At 39.6% G+C, this 19,706-nt stretch overlaps 1 protein-coding gene across 1 annotated transcript in view; it reads right to left on the bottom strand.

Annotated features, from left to right (window-relative positions):
• Positions 1-19,706, bottom strand: part of psmd1 (proteasome 26S subunit, non-ATPase 1) — a 100,004-nt gene that overhangs the window by 14,954 nt on the left and 65,344 nt on the right. Inside the window, exons 17-19 of the mRNA XM_072572401.1 lie at positions 19,341-19,455; positions 15,818-15,934; positions 9,932-10,034 (exon numbers count right to left, since the gene is read on the bottom strand). Of these exons, the coding sequence (XP_072428502.1) occupies positions 9,932-10,034; positions 15,818-15,934; positions 19,341-19,455 (335 nt within the window). The remainder of the gene's footprint in view (positions 1-9,931; positions 10,035-15,817; positions 15,935-19,340; positions 19,456-19,706) is intronic.

Raw genomic sequence — 19,706 nt, 5'->3', positions numbered from 1 at the left:
CTGGAGGAATTGTACCCCAGGCCGCTGTAGGAGACAAGGAAGGAAATTACAGGCGCTCGGATTCAAATTATGACTTCCTCTCTGGCAATGGGAAGGTGCATGAGGACTTAAGGACAACTAACGTAGTTCCGCTTTTCAAGAAGGGTGATAGAGATAGACAAGGGAATTATGAGAGTCGCGTATTAGTGATTAGGAAAAATTCTGATCAAGGATAGTCAGCATCACTTTGTTAGAGGCAGATCATGCCTAAAGAATTTGCTGGAATTTTTTGAAGTTACCAGATATGTAGACAAAGGGGCACAGCTGATGTAGCTGATATGGATTCCAGCAAAGTGTTTAACACGGCCCTGCATAGAAGCCTGATAGAGGTGGTAAAAGAACGGGGGTCTCAGGGTAACTTGGCAAGTTGGATCCAAAACTGCAGACACACTGGTGGTGGAATGTTGTTTGCGTGACTGTAAACCAGTGTCCAGTGGCATACTACAGGGATCAATGCTGGGTCCCTTGATGTTCATAATACATATAAACAATCTAGAAGGAAATGTGAGATGGGTAAGTTAGTTTTCAGATGACATGAAAATTGTCCTCCCCTTCCTGGACAATTCATCAACTTCACCAACACATTCCACCCTGACCTTAAATTTACCTGGACCATCTCTGACACCTCCCTCCCCTTCCTGGACCACTCCATCTCCATTAATGATGACCGACTTGACACTGACATTTTTTACAAACCCACCGACTCACACAGCTACCTGGATTACACTTCTTCTCACCCTACCTCCTGCAAAAATGCCATCCCGTATTCCCAATTCCTCCGCCTCCGCCGGATCTGCTCCCAGGAGGACCAGTTCCACCAGAGAACACACTAGATGGCCTCCTTCTTTAGAGACCGCAATTTCCCTTCCCACGTGGTTAAAAATGCCCTCCAACACATCTCGTCTACTTCCCGCACCTCCGCCCTCAGACCCCACCCCTCCAACCGTAACAAGGACAGAACGCCCTGGTGCTCACCTCCCACCCTACCAACCTTCGCATAAACCAAATCATCCGCTGACATTTCCGCCACCTCCAAACAGACCCCACTACCAGGGATATACTTCCTTCGCCAACCCTTTCCGCCTTCCGCAAAGACCGTTCCCTCCGTGACTACCTGGTCAGGTCCACGCCCCCTACCACCCACCCTCCAATCCTGGCACTTTCCCCTGCCACCGCAGGAACTGTAAAACCTGCGTACACATCCTCCCTCACCTCTATCCAAGGCCCAAAAGGAGCCTTCCACATCTATCAAAGTTTTACTTGCACATCCACTAATATCATTTATTGTTTCCGTTGCTCCCGATGTGGTCTCCTCTACATTGGGGAGACTGGACGCCTCCCAGCAGAGCGCTTTAGGGAACATCTCCGGGACACCCGCACCAATCAACACACCGCCCCGTGGCCCAAGATTTCAACTCCCCCTCCCACTCTGCCGAGGACATGGAGGTCCTGGGCCTCCTTCACTGCCGCTCCCTCACCACCAGATGCCTGGAGGAAGAAAGCCTCATCTTCTGCCTCGGAACACTTCAACCCCAGGGCATCAATGTGGACTTCAACAGTTTCCTCATTTCCCCTTCCCCCACCTCACCCTAGTTCTAAACTTCCAGCTCAGCACTTTCCACATGACTTGTCCGGACTTGTCCTACCTGCCTATCTCCTTTTCCACCTATCCACTCCACCCTCTCCTCCCTGATCTATCACCTTCATCCCCTCCCCCACTCACCCACTGTATTCTATGCTGCTTTCTCCCCACCCCCACCCTCCTCTAGCTTATCTCTCCACTCTTCAGGCTCACTGCCTTTATTCCTGATGAAGGGCTTTTGCCCAAAACGTCGATTTTGAAGCTACTTGGAGGCTGCCTGAACTGCTGTGCTCTTCCAGCACCACTAATCCAGAATCTGGTTTCCAGCATCTGCAGTCATTGTTTTTACCACCATGAAAATTGGCTGGGTGATTGACAGTAAGGAAGAAGGTTGTAGCTTACAGAAGGGTATAAATGGATTAATCAGACAGCAGGGAAATTTAACCCTGTTAAATGTGATGCAATGCACTTTTGAAACAGGAACAAGACAAGGGAGTACTCAAATAATGGCAGGACGACACTAGGAAAGCTCAGAGGAACTGAGAAATGTTGGGTTCGTTGTGCACAGATCTCTTAAAAGGCAGCAAGATGGGTTAATAGGATAGTTAAGATGGTATACAGGATGCTTACCTTTATCAGGGGAGGCATAGATTATAAGAACACAGTTGATGTGATGAAACTGTACAAGACTTTGGTTAGGCCACAGCTGGAGTACTGTGTGCTGTTCTAATCACTGCACTATTGGAAGGATGTGATTATACCAAATGGGTGGAGAGGAGATTCACCAGGATGCAATTTGGGATGGAGCATTTCACCTGTAAAGAGAAGCTCGACACTCCAGCTGGAAACCCCTGGCCATATTTTGCTCTTGAGCCAGAAGAATATGCACCTCACAGTAATTACTGACTTCTCAGCGAGGCACGGAGCCTTGGTGTTACTGAGAATCTGCTAGCACCTATACTTGCAGCTGCTTACTAAAATACATTTACCACAGAAACTATCAGCAACTTCTTTCTCTCTCTTAATGTACAGGTTAACTGGACTCTTACTACCCACAAAAACTATTGGGCAAGAGCACTCCCATTCTTACAAACCATCATCTTCAGGGAACAGGAAGCAATGGTAAACCAGGAATACTGCCCATGTGCAAGTTGAGGAAAGTGAGATGGACATATCTGATTAGAAGAAGAATATAAAGTGGAAAGCATAGATTACAGAGATCGATTGTACTCCAGTCTGTGAAAAAACATGGCAAAGATTCAATAGACAATAGGTGCAGGAGTAGGCCATTCTGCCCTTCGAGCCTGCACCACCATTCAATATGATCATGGCTGATCATCCCTTAATCAGTATCCTGTTCCTGCCTTATCTCTATAACCCTTGGTTCAGCACTGCAGAGGCTTCTGTTCACAAAGACTTTTGCTCATGACCTCAGGTTTCCCAGATTCTGAAATCCAGATACAAAGACCTCACCCAAAGGTATTACCCAACAAGTCCAGGACCACAGCAGCACCTTCAGAAGCCTGGTGGCCTGCTCAATGGTCTTTAACAACTGTCATGCCTCTGTTAGGATCCTCATCGAAGGACGAGCAGCTATCTCTTCAAGGGATATGTCATGTATCTGAAAACTTATCCAGAGATCAGGTGGTGGTATCATAGAATCCCTACAGTGTGGCAACAGGCCAGTTGACCCAACAAGTCCACACTGACCCACCGAAGAATAACCCACTCAGACCCATTCCCTATATTTACCCCTGACTAATGCACTTAACCTGAACACTATAGGTAATTTAGCATAGCCAATTTGCCTAACCTGCGCATCTTTGGATTATGGAAGGAAACTGGTGCACCTGGAAGGAACCCAGCAGACACAGGGAGAATGTGCAAACTCCACACACACAGTCGCCCAAGGCTAGAATTGAACCTGGGTCCCTGGTGCTGTGAGGCAGTAGGGCTAACTACTGAGCCACTGTGCCACCCCTGTCCAGTGGCTTGGACTGTCAAAGGATGAAGGAGTCATAATCAATGCCAGAAAAACACAGGAGGAAACCTGTGATTGTAAATCAGCTGAATATTGAGGAGTGGAAGTTCTTCCTTTGAAAAGTTTGACTGGGCAAACAATGACTCCCTGCAACTGGGGAATCCAGTGAAGGAGGTAAAACCTATTGCTTCCTACGTTAGCAAGGTTGCAGCTGACAAACAGTGAGTCGACAACCTGACAAGATGTAGTGGCATGTTACAGCTTGTGAGAAGCTACTAAGATCTGCAGCTCAGCCTTGTAAGAGGCCACAGGCAAAACAGTTTATGGCCATCAGTAGTGAGAGATGTGGTTCTTTCATAACACGAGCACAAATGTCTCTAACCATCTCAAGGCAGATGAAGCTTTGTTAATACAGTCTATGCTGAGCACATGGTTTCTGTTTCCTTCATATATCTTATCCTTCTTCTATGCCCTCCTAATGCTAGAGCTTTGCCCTTCTTACATAGTATATTCTCTACATTGCCACTGGAACCAAAATCTGAGAGCTTTTCTCCTATCACCATTCACTGCCTTGCTGGTGCTTAGCTATCTTCCCAATTGTGTCCGGAAGCCTAGTGCTCTCCTCTTAGCCCCTACAATGCCAGCACTGCTCTTGCACTAATTGACAACTCTCTTAGCCATCTGTGTTCACTAAATACAAGAATGAACCAAGGACAAAATGCCCCTTTCAGTTGTTCTCCCATTTATGCACCCAGCTAAATTTGCTGGCCAACCAAAACTGACTGGCTCCCCCAAAGTACCTGTCTTCACACTCCTGGTGTGCTCCTGACCCAGGAGCCCTATGTGACCCCACCAAGATCACTACATGGCTCTCAAAGAATGAACTAATTACACTTATGAATGGATTGGACAATTTCCCAGGAACACCCTCTTGCTACCCTGATAAAACTCATCCGTATCGGGAGTGGAGTTGAAAAACTGCCATGCTTGCAAAAGGTTTACTATTTGTTTCATCTGCCTGCCTCAGGCCCTATCTCTGGCAGACCTACAGAGTTCAAACTAGGAAATTTGAGCAAGACAGACACAATAGATTTCAATGCTGTGCAGAAAGCAAAATAAAGATTGGAAAATGCAGATTTGCTTATCAGAAATTATACATGTAATAATATCTTTTATTGTTAAACACCATAAGAGAGTCACTACTTGTGGTGTACATTGGCCAGTCCCAGCAAAGGACAGACAATTCATCTGCTTTTTAGATATTTTTAATCAACCCGTTCAGGGATGTTATTACACATCTCTGGAGCAGGTAGGACTGGAACACAAGCCTCCTGTCATCAGATGTAGGGACACTACCACAGCCCGACAACAGCTCATCATTTTCATTTGATATACTACATATTTTCGAATCAACTTGTTCAGAAATATTACTACCAACGTCTGGAGCAGTTAGGACTCGGACTCGGGTCTTCTGACTCAGAAGTAGGCTGCCAGTGCCATGAGGGTCCTTCAATCTACTTTATAGATATTTCTAATCAACCTATTCAGGGATGATATCACATACCTCTGGAGCAAATGGGACTTGAACCTGGGCCTTCTGGTTTGAGGGAGGAACACTATACGCAAGATGGGTCCAAATCAAGTTGGGGATACTTTCTAATCAGAGATGTTATTACACACATCTGGAGCACGTGGGACTTGAACATGGGTCTCCTGGCTCAGAATTAGGGACATTACCACCATGTCACGAGAGCTTTATAAAGGATTTGCTTTATTGAATTTTTTATTCACCTGTTTTTCTAATCAACCTGTTTAGAGATGTAATTAGACATTTTTGGAGAAGCGATTTGAACCTGGGCCTTCCATTCCAGAGGTTGGGACACTACCATTGTGCTCCAGCTGTATAAGCCATTGCCTGTTACCTAAGGAACTCAAACTCAATGAGCTCCACAAGGAGATTAATTAGTGATTCCCATGGGCCTTGTAGGGGATATCACAATACAACAATATTTTTCCCCCAAACAGAATATCATTCTTACAGGGCTAGGGCATTTATTAAGTAGTATTAATCATTTTCAACATACACACACACACACACACTCATGAATACACTTAGCTTTTTCAGCCAATTTTAGGGTGAAAGTAGCAGACAAGTACTACAAGGTCATACAGTTGCAGTCATTTCAATGAACATTTCTCTGCAAAATCTGCAACAGTGAACTCCTTGGATAAGCAGGGTAATTCAGACTGCAACTTCTGGATTTTCACATTTGACTTTGCTCTTATATATTCCAGAAGTTGCTGTCAGATTTTCAATGAAGCAATGACTGTTCATAGAGTCGTGTTTATTCAAATTGCAAATTCCACGCCATTTGGTCCACAGTATTGTCTAACAAAATTAACTGAATAAATATGAATCCATCAGTAAAGATAGCTTAATGCATTTAAAGACAACATTGTAAACAAATGCTGAATTATCTGGTTGCAGGAGCTTAGCTTTGGTAGTAATTATATGGGCAGTACGACACAACTGAATAGATGTCAACTTATATAACTGTAACAGAAAACAGCCTCATAATGAAAAACAGGAACAGTCTGAACTCTGCACAGACCGAGATGTTTCTCGATGATGGGCTGATTCGTCAAAAATCAATTTGCCAAATAATCTAGCAATTATAAGAGAAACACACAACTATTAAGGGTTTATTTTCAAATTGCAATTCAAATTGTGTTAAATCCTATTACATTACGTATAGAAAACCTGATTAGCCTAATATGATGGAGCAAAGCCTAATGACAACTGTCAAAACATTTTCAGATCAAAAATCTGAACCCTTTAGAGCAAGTTTTATGTGTTTCTATCCTAAAAATTGAGATATTAAAGGCCATGATTATCGAAGTAGAACAAAGTGCAGAAGCCCTTGACAAGGCAACATTTGACAGAGTACAGCAACCAAAATGATAACAATAGGAAAACCTCCTGTGCCTGGAGTTACATCTAACATATAGAAATAATGGTTAAAAAACCCCAAAAACCTGTGAAGACTGGTAATCAGAAACAGGAATTGCTGGAAAAACTCAGCAGATCTAGTCGCATTTGTGGAGAGAAAGCAGAGTTAGTGTTTTGGGTCCAGTGAACTATCATTCCACAGATACTGCCAGACCTGCTGGGTTTTCCCAGCAATTTCTGTTTCTGATTACCAGTCTTCACAGTTTTTTGGGTTTTTTTTCCATTATTTTTACGTGTCAGATGTAACTCCAGGCATAGGAGGTTTTCCTATTGTTATCATTTTGGTTGCTGTACCCTGTCAAATGTTGCCTTGCAAATGGAGTGATGAGTCACTGGACCCAAAACACTAACTCTGCCTCCTCTCCACAAATGCTACTAGATGTGCTGGGTTTTTCCAGTATTTTGTGATTTTGTTTCTCATAGAAAGCTGGTATGGTTTTCAGAGGTCAATCATCAGGACCTCAAAACATTGCTTCTAAAACCTTTCAAGGTTATGCCTTTGACCAAGGAACTTCAGCTGTGATTAGCACTTTTTAAAAAACATTAATGGAATAAGTATTTAATTTAGTATCCATCCCTAATGCCCTCAAAAAGATGGTGGTGCGCAGTCTTCTTGGAACTACTGCAGTTCTTAGAAAGGACACATAGATACCCACAGTGCTTTTTAGGAAGGGAGTCCAAGGATTTTCATTCAACAACAGCAAAGAATAACGATATAATTCCAAGTCAACATGGTGACAAGATTGGAAGGGAACTTGCAGGTGACAGCATTCCATGCATCTGTTACCCTCGTCCTTCTAGATTGCAGAGGTCCTGGGTTTGAAATGTGCTGAGTTGCTACAATGTACATTCTAGATGCTATTGCCGCGAATGTTGAAGGTGGAGAGATGTCTCAGTCCTACAGTATGGAAACAGACCCTACGGTCCAACTTGTCCATGCTAAGTTTCCCAAAGTAAACGATTCCCATTTCCTGCATTTGGTCCATATCCTATAAAACCTCTCATTCATTTACCATCCAAAAGTCTTTTAAACGTTGTAACTGTACCTGCATCTACCACTTCCTCTGGCAATTCATTCTATGAATCTGTGAAAAAGTTGCCTCTCAAGTCCATTTTAAATCCTTCTCTCACCTCAAAGATTTGCCCTCTAGTTCTGAACTTTCCAACCCTAAGTCAAAGACCTTTGCGGTTCACCTTATCTATGCTGCTCATAATTTTATAAACTTCTACAAGGTCATTCTGTAACGTCTCATGCTCTAGTGGAAAAAACCCCAGCCTACCCTCATAACTCAATCCTCCAGTCTGGATAACATTAATTATTAAGGAAGTAATAGCAGCACATTTGGAAAATGAAATAGAAATCATATCTGACTAATTTATTAGAGTTATTCGAGTAAGTGTCAACCAGAGTGGATACACTGGTTACTGACTGCCAACCTGAAAAAGATCCATTTATCCCAATTTCACTGTTTCCTGCCCATGAGTCAATTCTCTATCCATGCCAACGTACTACCTTCAACACTGTGGGTTCTTCTGACTTAACCTTTTGTGAGGTGCTTGTCAAACACCTTCTGGAAGTCCAAATATCACACATCTACTGGTTCCTGTCTAGATGTCATTGAGGGTTTCTGGGATTCTCTTGGAGCTGCGCTCATCCAGGTTAGTGCAGGAGAAACCCTCCTGGACTTGTGCTTTGTAGATAGTGGATGGGTTTTGAAAAGTCAGGAAGTGAGTTATTTGCTATAAAATTCCTAAACTTTGACCTGCATTTGAGCCAGACTGCCTAGCAGCACGGCTAATTCTGGAGCACAAATCTTCAGTTTATTTGCCAGAATGTTGTCAGGGCCCACAATCTTTGCAGTAACTGGAGCCTTTAGTGTTTCTTGCTATCACATGGTTTGAATCAAATTGGCTGAAAATTGGCATTTGTGATGGAGCGGACCTCCGAGAGACTGAGATGGAACATCCATCCAGCACGACTGGCTGAAGATGGATGCAAATACTTCAGTGTTATCTTTTGCACTGATGTGTAGTCTATAAACCTGCAGGCATTTCTTGGAATCAGATTCCCTCTTTGTACTTTGAGAAAACATTGGATCCAATTCATCATAGGCAGCAGTGCCAAATGTTGGGGGAAGACACTGAAATCACTGAAGGAATGAATATGGCTGCTGTTTGGAGAACCTGTCTTCCAGTTTCAAATTACAATATGATATGGCATGTATATTTTGTTTCTAATAAGAGCTTTGTATAAATACAGAAATTAACTATAAAAATAAGGAAAATAGGAATTTCCAGATATTTGGATTAGAAGATATCAAAACAATGACAACTGCTAAGAACTAACCCACTATAAGTCAAACTTTTTTAAGCTTAAATGATAAACCCATCTTCATTAATAACAACAGGACATGAAAAAATATATTAATTGTAAAGTTTGATAAAGGAACTCAGTACAACATATGTTGCTCTCATTGAATACTTCAAATTGCGGAGGAATGAGAATCAGTTTTTAACCTAACTAAAAAGGATTGTCTCAAAGGAGGTGCATTTTGAAACAAGCTCTTCAATTTAACAGAGTAATCATACATGAGCCAACATTACAATTTCAAAATCAAAGTTCAAATTAATGCGACTGAACATAAAGAAAGAAAAGGTGAGGAGGAAGAGAGTAGGAAAAAAGTGCCCTGTTCGTATTGCAGCAGAGAGATAACCAAGACTGTGTATTCAAACCTCCAGAATGGGGCTTAATGCAAAGACCTTCTTACTGAGAAGAGTGTGCTCTACAACTGAGCCACAGCTGACATCTGGTCAAATGTATAAGCACTGATTGGCAGCATTCAGATGTGAATAGTAAAAATGGGGAGTGTGAATTATGAAAATATGACCAAGGACTTCACGCAAGAAGTTAATTTCTGTCTTGTCACACATGCGCCTGCAGAATACTACTACCAGTTTCATTTTTGTTTTGCATTATTAAAATTTTAAGGTTCTTGCTTTTTATGTACAAATATTAGTAGCATATGGTTCCTATTTACTTTTGACAAATAGTCCATAATCAAGCACTATGAACTCTGAAGGAAAAGCTAGATTAAGACAGTTCAGGCAGCTGTAAATCAGTGCAATGCTAATTCAACTTGGCAAATTGCTAGTTTGTTAAAAAATTCTTTAAGTTACTAGCTTAAAAAGCACTGGAATCTATTGCCAAACAAAAACACTCAATAGGTGCCTCCAAAATAAAATTTCAAATGAGATACTGACAAGTTTTCTAAACCAGCTTTCTGTTTGGTATTAAACGATTGTATTACTTAAGTGGTACCTGCATCAAGTATGCCCTGAGCTAGTATAGCACCAAACTTGGCCATGACATCATCGTGCTTGTCATTGATAACCTTTGCGTATAGCTGTCGGAACTGAGACACCTGGTAAGGAGACAAAGGACAATAGGTCAAAGAGGAATTTATATAAAATCAAAACATTTCAGTTCAAATGTTAAAAATATGCACAACCCTACCACTTTTTGAAATAAAAATACCCCAAATATGGAGGAATACAGGTACTACATGAAACACAGAAAAAACAACCATGAAATTCCCTGAAAAGTCTTGTTGAAATTATGCATACTTCACAAAGTTAAGAGCTGATCAAGCAAACAACATTTTGTTCTGTATGGCACTGAGCCAATGAGTATATCATATAGTCAACTGGAGAACATTTCTTTGCACTGCTGACGTGTAGATGTTGGACCGACTTTGGGAAATCAGACAGTGAGGCACTGAGATGTTGGTAATCCAGTAATAAATCAGAACCACAAGCTGTTTGACGCTAGAATGGAATGTGCCTTCCCGAAGCAGTGTGAAAATTGTCACTGAGCGACCACAGGTCATGATCATATTGAAATCAAGTTTTTGACTGGCTTTAATACGTGCAGCATGTGTGTAGCTGGTTCAGTTGAGTTTCAATAGTGACTTTCTCTGAGATGTAGATAGTTGCTCCAAATTATATTGTAATCTATACCTTGGCTTTATGCACAACTTGATGCATCTAAGATTGGTTTGCTTCATTATTTGAGGAATTACAATTGGGACTGAACATTGCACAAACAAAATAAAAGCTCCATTTCTTACCCCATGCAGGAAAATCATGCATGGAATAGCAAAATAAAAAGTTGGACCGAGAAACTTGTTGGGGCAGCACAGTGGCTCAGTGGCTAGCACTGCTGCCCCAGGTTCAATTCCAGCCTCGGGCGACTGCCTGTGTGGAGTTTGCATATTCTCTTCGTGTCTGCGTGGGTTTTTTCCAGGTGCTCCAGTTTCCTCCCACAGTCCAAAGATGTGCAGATCAGGTGAATTGGTGATGTTAAATTGCCCATAGTGCTAGGTGCATTAGTCAGAGGGAAATGGGTCTGGGTGGGTTACTCTTCGGAGAGTCGTTGTGGACTTGTTGGGCCGAAGGGCCTGTTTTCATACTGTAGGGAATCTAATCTAATCAAAGCTTTTCAGGAATGTACAGGGCCAGGATGACTAGCTTTCAACCAGCCATAAACATCTTACTTTGTGTGTATGACTTCAGTCACTGGACAACGTTCCTCCTAAATTACTTGAACAAAACTAAAATAATTCATTTCCTGAAAATCTCAAATAAAAATTGAAAATGCTCTAATCATTCAGCATGCCAGCTGTGGAGAAAGACCGTGCGAATGTTTGAGGTTGATGACCTCCACAGACATGTCTGACTTGCCGTATATTTCCAGGATTCTGTTTTTATCCCATTTATATTAGTTTGATTAGGTTGCAATAAAGCCCAAAGTCAAATGGTCCTGGCAAATCTCAAACTGAGCACCAGAATGCAAATTACTGGGACTAGCCAATAAGAATAACTTGATATCAATGCTGACAACTCTTACTTTCATTTTGCTGATGATTGAGAATAAGATTATAGAATGGCAATCATCCAGCTTAGATTTGCTCTGTTTTTGTGTACAAGATATAATTAAACAGTTTTCCACATTGTTGGGTAAATGTCAGTGCTCTAACAACAATGGAGTATATTATCTAAGGGTGTAACAAATGAACAATGTCTAGAGCACTATGGTTGAGGTGTTGTCTTGGCTTGATATCTTTATTTTGTTCAGTCCACTAAGCTATTTGATGACACCAAATGGAGCAAATTGAATTAGCTGAAGTTAATGATGATGGGGGTACCAGCATGGAGAGATCCCTGATCCCATTGATTGGAGACCAAGAGGAATGGATTAGCTGTCTTTTATACTTGTATGTATGTATGTTGAAGATAGGATGTTCATTGAGCAGCCTCTTCTTGCTAATTCCTAATTATCTATTTTTAGTCAAAAATTGGAAACGGATTTGTTATTTTAAGAAAACATTAGAAAAACATTCAACTGATCATTCATTTCAATATGCTTTTTGAAGTCCCTAATTCACCATAATTTAAGACTATCTGAATTTTGTTGTCACCATTTCCAAGTTTATAATTAATCTTGATTTACATCTTGGCATCATGATATCCATACTATTTATAGACATTTACAATACAGAACAAGGCCATTCAGCCTATCCTATTTGCAAAGATCTGACTATACAAATTCCATTTGAGAACTCTTGGCCCCTAGTCATCGAAGCAAGTGACTATCTAAGTACTACTTTAACGTTATGGATAGTTTCTGACTCAACCATTCCTTTAGGCAGTTGAGTTCCAGAAGACATTTCTGGTATCAGGGAGGTTAAAACGAGGACACAAAGGCTTAAGGTAATTGCAAGGAGGTTAGAGGGGCCTTCAGAATTTCTTTCACCTAGAGGGTGCTGTGGGATATGCACTTGAGAGTGGAAAAACTCATCAATGACAAACTGAAGTCAATGGGAACCATAGAATCCCTACAGTTCAGATAGAGGCTATTCAGCCCGCCAAGTCTGCATTAACCTTTCGAAGAGAATCCCACACTATCCCCGTAAACCCGCATAAATACAAACAATACACCTAATCTACACATCTTGGTCTGTGGTGGGAACCTGAGCACCCAACAAAAAGCCATACAGACACAGGGAGAATGTGTAAACTCCATACACTCACCCAAGGCTGGAATCGAACCTGGGTCCCTGGCACTGTGAGGCAGTAGAGTTAACCACTGTGCCACCATGCTGCTCTGTGAGAAAACCATCTGCTGTCTGCAGTCACACTTAACACAAAGGTTGTGATTGTTGGAGGTCAACCATCTCACTACCATGACATCACTGCAGAAGGTTCATTTTTATTTCTGTCTGGAGGAGTTTCTTAGGGAAATGTTGCAACCGTCTTCAGCTGTTTCGCTTCCATCTAAAGTGGAAAGTGGGGATGCTCAGTATGATTGCACTATCTGCAGCACAAGTTGCAACTCCTCAGATACTGAAGCAGTCTGTGTCTGAGTGCAGCATGAACTTGTCAATATTCAGGTTTGGGCTGATTAGTGGCCAGGTTATATTCCCATCCCTCAAGTACCAGACAATGACCATCTTCAACACAAGAGAATCAACCATCTGCCCTTTCCATTCAATGGCATTACTAATGCTAAACTGCCTCACCATCATCATCTTGGACATTACCACTGACTGGAAACAAAACTGACAGGCCATATAAATATTGCAGCTTCAAGTGCAGGTCAGAGATTGAGAATTTTATGGGGAGTTACTTAATTCACAAATCCCCAAAGTGTTCTCGCCATCCACGAGTCACAATTCAGACCTGAGAAAGAATATCCTCCATTAGCTTGGATGAGTGAAGCTTCAACAACATTCTAGAAGCTCGTATTAGATAAACTAGCCTGCTTGATTGGCACCTTCGCTTGGGGAATTTGGGATGGGTAATAAAAGCTGGCCAGTGATGCCCACATTCTATGAAAAAAAAGCCTATAGGGCTATGAACCAAGAGGTGGAAAGTGGGATAAGAATGAATAGGTCAACTGACACACACAAGATGAGCTGATTGGCCTTCTTCTGGGTCATAAGTTTTCCATGTTCCACCGCTTGCAACGAATAATGGCCTGGAAATTTTAAGTTATTAAATTTGGAAGAATCCCAAAATAAACTCAACATAAGCTTTTGAGACTGTAAACACCTGACATAATGAAACGCATAAGTAGGTTTCAAAGAACATGATTCATGACTTTGCTAAGTGTCTTCCTTGGCTCAGTGGAACAAAATCTAGTACTGAGGGAATGCTGCATTGACGTCTTTCAGATGAGATACTTGACCTTCCAGTAGAAATAGTCTACTTTGATTTTCTTTCTGAGGCGCAGGGTTGTTCTCCGCAGTACCTGGCTAATATTTATTCCTAAACTAAAACTCCCAAGATTATTTGAATATTCTCAAATTGCTGTTTGAGATATAATTCTGTGAAATTAGCTACTTTTTTTCCTATATTACAAATGACAACACTTCAAAAGTACTTTGTCGCTGTTAAGTGCTTCAACATGTTCTGAGGTTGAGAAAGATGTTACTTAAACATCTACATTTCTTTCCCCCATCCTGAAAGCTGACTTCTTTAACTATTTCAGACTAATAGTTGTTTGCTTCAAACAACTTGTGCAGTCAGATATTTTCTGTTAGCATATTTATGCCAATTAACAGCGAATAACAAAGATTGCAATCAAAAGTAATCTTCTCTTGTCTTCTTACCTAAGGCAAAATTTATAACTCAGATTGTACTGAAGCTCTCAAGATATAAGGCATCAATTTATCTCAGTCACTGTGACAGTACAAATGATAACACACTAATAATCATGGTGAGGCTTTGTTGCTTGGTCTAAAAAGTGCACACTTATGGGAAAAAATGAAGGGGTGACAGAAATAAACTTTTATTCTATAAGTAATTACTTGCCTCAAGTGGTATCAATCTCAGTCAGTCAATCGTTTGTGGATTCAAGCTTTATTTTGGATTTGAGCATGTCATCCAAGATGATAACTTATTACAGAACTACGGGAACTTTGTAAAATAGCTGCGTAGCAGATAGCATCATCTTTCAGTTAAGATGTCGAACAGAAGGTCTGTTTGCCAGCAAAGATGAACAGACAAGCCCTCATGGCATTATTTAAAGTGCAGCTGGGGAGTTTACCCCTCAACCAATTGCACTAAATATGAGCTAATCTTTATCTCTTTTGATCTTTTTGCAGTATCATGAGCAAGTTAGCTATCACGTTTACATATATAAATGATGACTAAACATCAAAATTAATATACAAATTGAGAAACTTTGGGGAAGTCCTCACAGATCTGAAAATTGTTACAAAACTGCATTTATTTCAAGCACAGATTGCTGGACAGGATGCCAAGATATACAAACTTGGTCAGGAGAATGAATAATGGCATAACCAATCTGACAGTACAAACTGAGTGACATGATAAAAGTAAATACAAACCGTGCAGCTGATCTAATCATGAAAATAAATTCAAAGACAGAACTGAAAATGACATACAAAGACAAAACCTTTAAATTTCAAAGTTTTAACTTCATAGAATCCCTACAGTGTAGAAGCAGGCTGTTTGGCCCATCAAGTCCACACTGATCCTCTAGAGAGCATCCCATCTAGATCCACCCCGCTACCTTATCCCTGAAACCCTGCATTTCCCATGACTTTAGCATAGCCAATCCACCTAACCTGCCCATCTTTGGACTGTGGGAAGTAGCGCGGAGGAGACCCATGTAGAAATAGGGAGAATGTGTAAACTCCAGAGAGACAGTTACCCAAGCCTGGAATTGAACCTTGGGTCCCTGGTGCTAGGAAACAGCAGTACAAATCACTGACCCACCATTCTGCCCTAACTTTAAATATGAAAAATGCAAGAACATGAATTAAAAACGCACTTATAAGTTATAATAACAAGACAAACTGTTGCTGCTGACAAGGAAACTTCCAAAATAAAGCAACAGTTAAACAGGGTCAGGCGATAATAAGCATGGACTAAATATACTTTCTGAACAGAATTAAGTGTTCATAATAGTTTGAATGATCTGCAATAATTCATTTGGACTTGAAATTGAAATAGGTGAAGAATAACTAGGTTGTGTAATCCAACTTCTGATTAACATCAAATTTAATTCTCCTTGCAGTTCATCTGCAATAAACAGTGAATGGATTCTGTGTTGGCCAATTATTTATGCAATCTGAACATTTATTATTTGAATGGACCCAGTGCATATATTCAGCCTTACCTTTGGGCACGTGATCTCTGTTTGCTGGATTAGCAGAAGGGCCGAAGCAATCAGGGCACCCTGGCGCACATAGTTCACTGGATCATTAGTCATTGGCTCCAAAAGGTTTATGGCATCCTGTAAAGCAATTGAAACAGTCATTTGAACAGGAGGTGTGGCAGGAAACTATATGCGAGGCTAAAGGCTTCAAAACTCAAGTTTGACAGTAATAATTTTCCAGCTCAGTACTAGACACTCATGCTAACTAACTCAGAACTAAATATAGATTTATCTATCATTGATTTGAGCTAATTTGTTAAACTGTAAGTCACATACTACAGCTACCATGAATGCAGAGTAAGACTTGCTGGCAGCAGGGGGCTCTTAGCATTTCAAACAAAATACTCAACGTTATCAAGTTGGAGGGAGCAGGTTCTATTTTACATTACATTCTTTTTCTGTTGTCTTCTGACAAAGATAAACTATCAGTCAGAAATGTGTTGGATATAGCATATTGGGAATTAAATGAATGCATGGCACTTCAAGGATATATGTATGAAAAATAAACTTTTTGAGTGACTTGATTAGTAGTAGCGCAATAAAATGTTGATTGTATCCATCCATCTTTATGTTCAGTTAAAATGAGAAATCTACAAAAAACACATTTCAACTAATTTCAAAGAAAACAGTTTTCCTAAAAAGCATCAAAGTAGGGGCAATTACAACATTAGCCAATTACAATTTTGCCAAAATTACTCCAGCAACCATTTTAACTTCTGACTCATCATCCACTAAATTTACCATAAAGTCACTCCAGTTCTAAAAATTTGTTATGTGTACACATTTAAATTTGAAAACATCTCTTAATACCCTTATTACATTCTTTGCTTGAAGGAAAACAATTCCAGCTTTCCTAATATTTCCATAAGACTGAAGAACTTTCTAGAGAGAATACACATGAAATTTTGTTACGTACGAGAGCTATTTGGAGTAAAATATGGAAGATGTTTTAATGTTGAGTTCACTTCACTGAGGTATTAATAAATACTTTCAGATAACTTTCTATGTTTCACAACTCAAATTGTAATTGGCTTGTAGCATTTTATTTTCAAACATAATCAGGTTTCCTACTGTGTTTTGTTCTTTGGACATTAAAATTATTTTAAAAATTTTAACTAAATCTTAAAAAAGTTTGTCACGTGCTTTGTTAGAATAGAATGATATGCTCAGAAATCCATATTAAGGTATTTCTGATTCTTAAAATGGACAGATTTATGATATAGATGATTATAATATAAATTAATCATGATTTATCATTTAAATTTATCCATGCACCAAAATTCTGTACATACAAAAGGCTATTTAGTGATTTTAAATATTTCTTTTAAATGCAAGGAAGGCCTACAGTTAATGGCAAGCAATTAAGCAAGATCAGCGTATTTTAAAAGATGCCCAGAATTTAAACTGTAAACATCTTCTATTCTGCATATTGGCTTATGGAATAGCTACTTCAATAGGACTTTTTGAATGCATAACCATTCTTGAAAGCTACCTTATAACAATAATAATATTGACTTTTTCTCTGTCTGCACTGTTCTGAATGGTCAATAGAAAGGGCACAGCCTGGCACATGCAAGATGTGCAGAGCTCAGGAGCGTGGAATACGTACACAGTTTCCGGTGTTAAGTGTTGGTTGGTGTCAAGAATAAAGATTGAAGAGAGCCCAAGAACAAAGCACAGGAGGGGAGGGAGCCAGTAAGGAAAGAGGAACGAGAGAAAGAAGAGGTGAGATGGGGAATTGGATGGAATGATGAGGGGCACGAATCGTTGGGTATAACTTGAGGGAACCAGCATAGGATTTAAGGTATTGTTGCAATAAAAATATCATCATGAATGCTACTAAATATTATTAAGTCACTACTGTAGTCCAATTTTCTTCATAAAAATTTATATTGATGACTAAATAGCACACTGCATAATTGACACTTTAGAACTATACTTAGATGAAGATTAAAGTCAAATGTAGATTAAAATCAGTGGAAATTACAAGTGTGAACCATTTAGGTCAAAAATATATTCATGTTTTGGAATTTCTAAATGAATTGGTGATTGGTTTCCTTGCAAACAGCTAGCAAATCACCGTATCCAGTGAAATATCCTGAAATTCCAACAGGGTTCTTTCTAAACAGCAACTATTGCTGCAGCAGAAATCATGGAAATAGCTGTTCACACTATCATTCAGGGCTTGAAATTATGATATCTAATATGATCAGTCGAATGCCTATGAAACTGTTACCCCAATGAAATACATACTGTGTCCAATTTATGTTTTAGTCTTCATTGAGTTAACTTTCGAAAACACCATGAGAACAAGCAGAATCCTTTGCAAATCTAGCTATAAAATCATGTTTATTTGTTTTCTTTTCAAAATTATACAATCTTTCTTAATTAGTCACGTGCCATCACTGAAAAGTTTGTTTTTCAAGGGGACATCCAACAATCTACTCGTCCGTTACACCTCAAAAATATTTAAATTTTCTTTGCAAACCTAGAGTTTAACAGATGTCAAATGGACCACAAGCAGCGCACACTTTTCTACATTTCATGTTATTTTTCTCTGCCCCATAGTTAATTTCCTGTTAAAATAACTTAGATTTTCATCTCGTTTTCACCCTTCTGGCAGCAAGCAAGTAACTTACCTGTGAATATAAAAGTTAATTCATTACTTGCTTACCATGAATGTTCACTTTCATTATAGATTCTGGGCTTTTCCTTGTGCTCGGGTCACAAATCTTAGTCTTCAAGATGCAATTTTTAATCATTTCCTTTCTTTAGTACCCAGCTAAACACTCATATTGACAGTAATATTCACTCATATTCAGTGAAAATTAAAACTTTGTGCGCATATTTCAACTTGGGGTTCTTCATTTCATAAAGCTCTGTTTGCAGCAGAAGCATGAAAATGCCATATTGAACAAAGTGCATTTAATTTTGAGCTTGAGAAACTCTTGCCTTTAATTCAAACTATTGTGGCAATCTTTCATATTTGCTCATCAAGTTTCATGCCAACCATCACACAGGTGATCTTTTCAGTCACACTGTAAAGGCTCATCAATGCCAAAACACCATATCTCAATTAGACAGTTTAATCTACTTACAAAGCAAATAACAAACATCTTTTATACTGCATTTTATATATTATTTTCAATCTGTTTACAAAATAATATTCTGGCAGAATATATAAATCCTCTTATGAAAGATCAGTATCTTTCTTGCTTCGTCCTATGGAAAAAAAACTCCTCAAATACTTTCCATAACATTTGGCACTCAGAGCTTCCAACAAATGTTGCTGGAGCATTTTGCTGTTTTATATGTATAGAGAAGTTGTGTTTCATTTTGAAATACTGCAAGCATCAAACTTCACTTTATAGTGCTTTGATCATTAACATTATGATTTGGTATATTCAGGCAAGTTATTCAACGATTAAATTTTTTTTTCAATTTTACAAAGCTAAAATAACTTGATAGTTAAATCAGACCTCACCTTATTGCCAGTTCCAGCACAGCATATTCCCAGAGCAAGGGCAGCACCATATCGAACATGAGGGTTATAGCTTTCAGAAAGCAAAGACACCACACTTGGACACTGCTCTGGAGTCCTATGAAACAGAAGAAACAGGAATTGTTTCAGAATTCTTTGAATTTTAAATTTTCAGATGCCAGACATTAGAATTTAAAGCAACAACAAATTCTAATTATATATAGTACTGCTTGGTGGCTTCCATGAGCACTTCATACAACTTGCCATGAAAGCATTGATACACAGCAATTAATATTGTAAGAAGGCACAATCAGCCCCAAATAAAAAAATTAAGCTTTATACATATGTTAAAATCATTCTTTATTAAAA

Source organism: Chiloscyllium punctatum, chromosome 6 (assembly GCF_047496795.1).
Source record: "Chiloscyllium punctatum isolate Juve2018m chromosome 6, sChiPun1.3, whole genome shotgun sequence".
Lineage (NCBI taxonomy): Eukaryota > Metazoa > Chordata > Chondrichthyes > Orectolobiformes > Hemiscylliidae > Chiloscyllium > Chiloscyllium punctatum.
The sequence above is the reverse complement of the archived record's forward strand: the minus strand, read 5'-3'. Positions and strand labels throughout refer to the sequence as shown.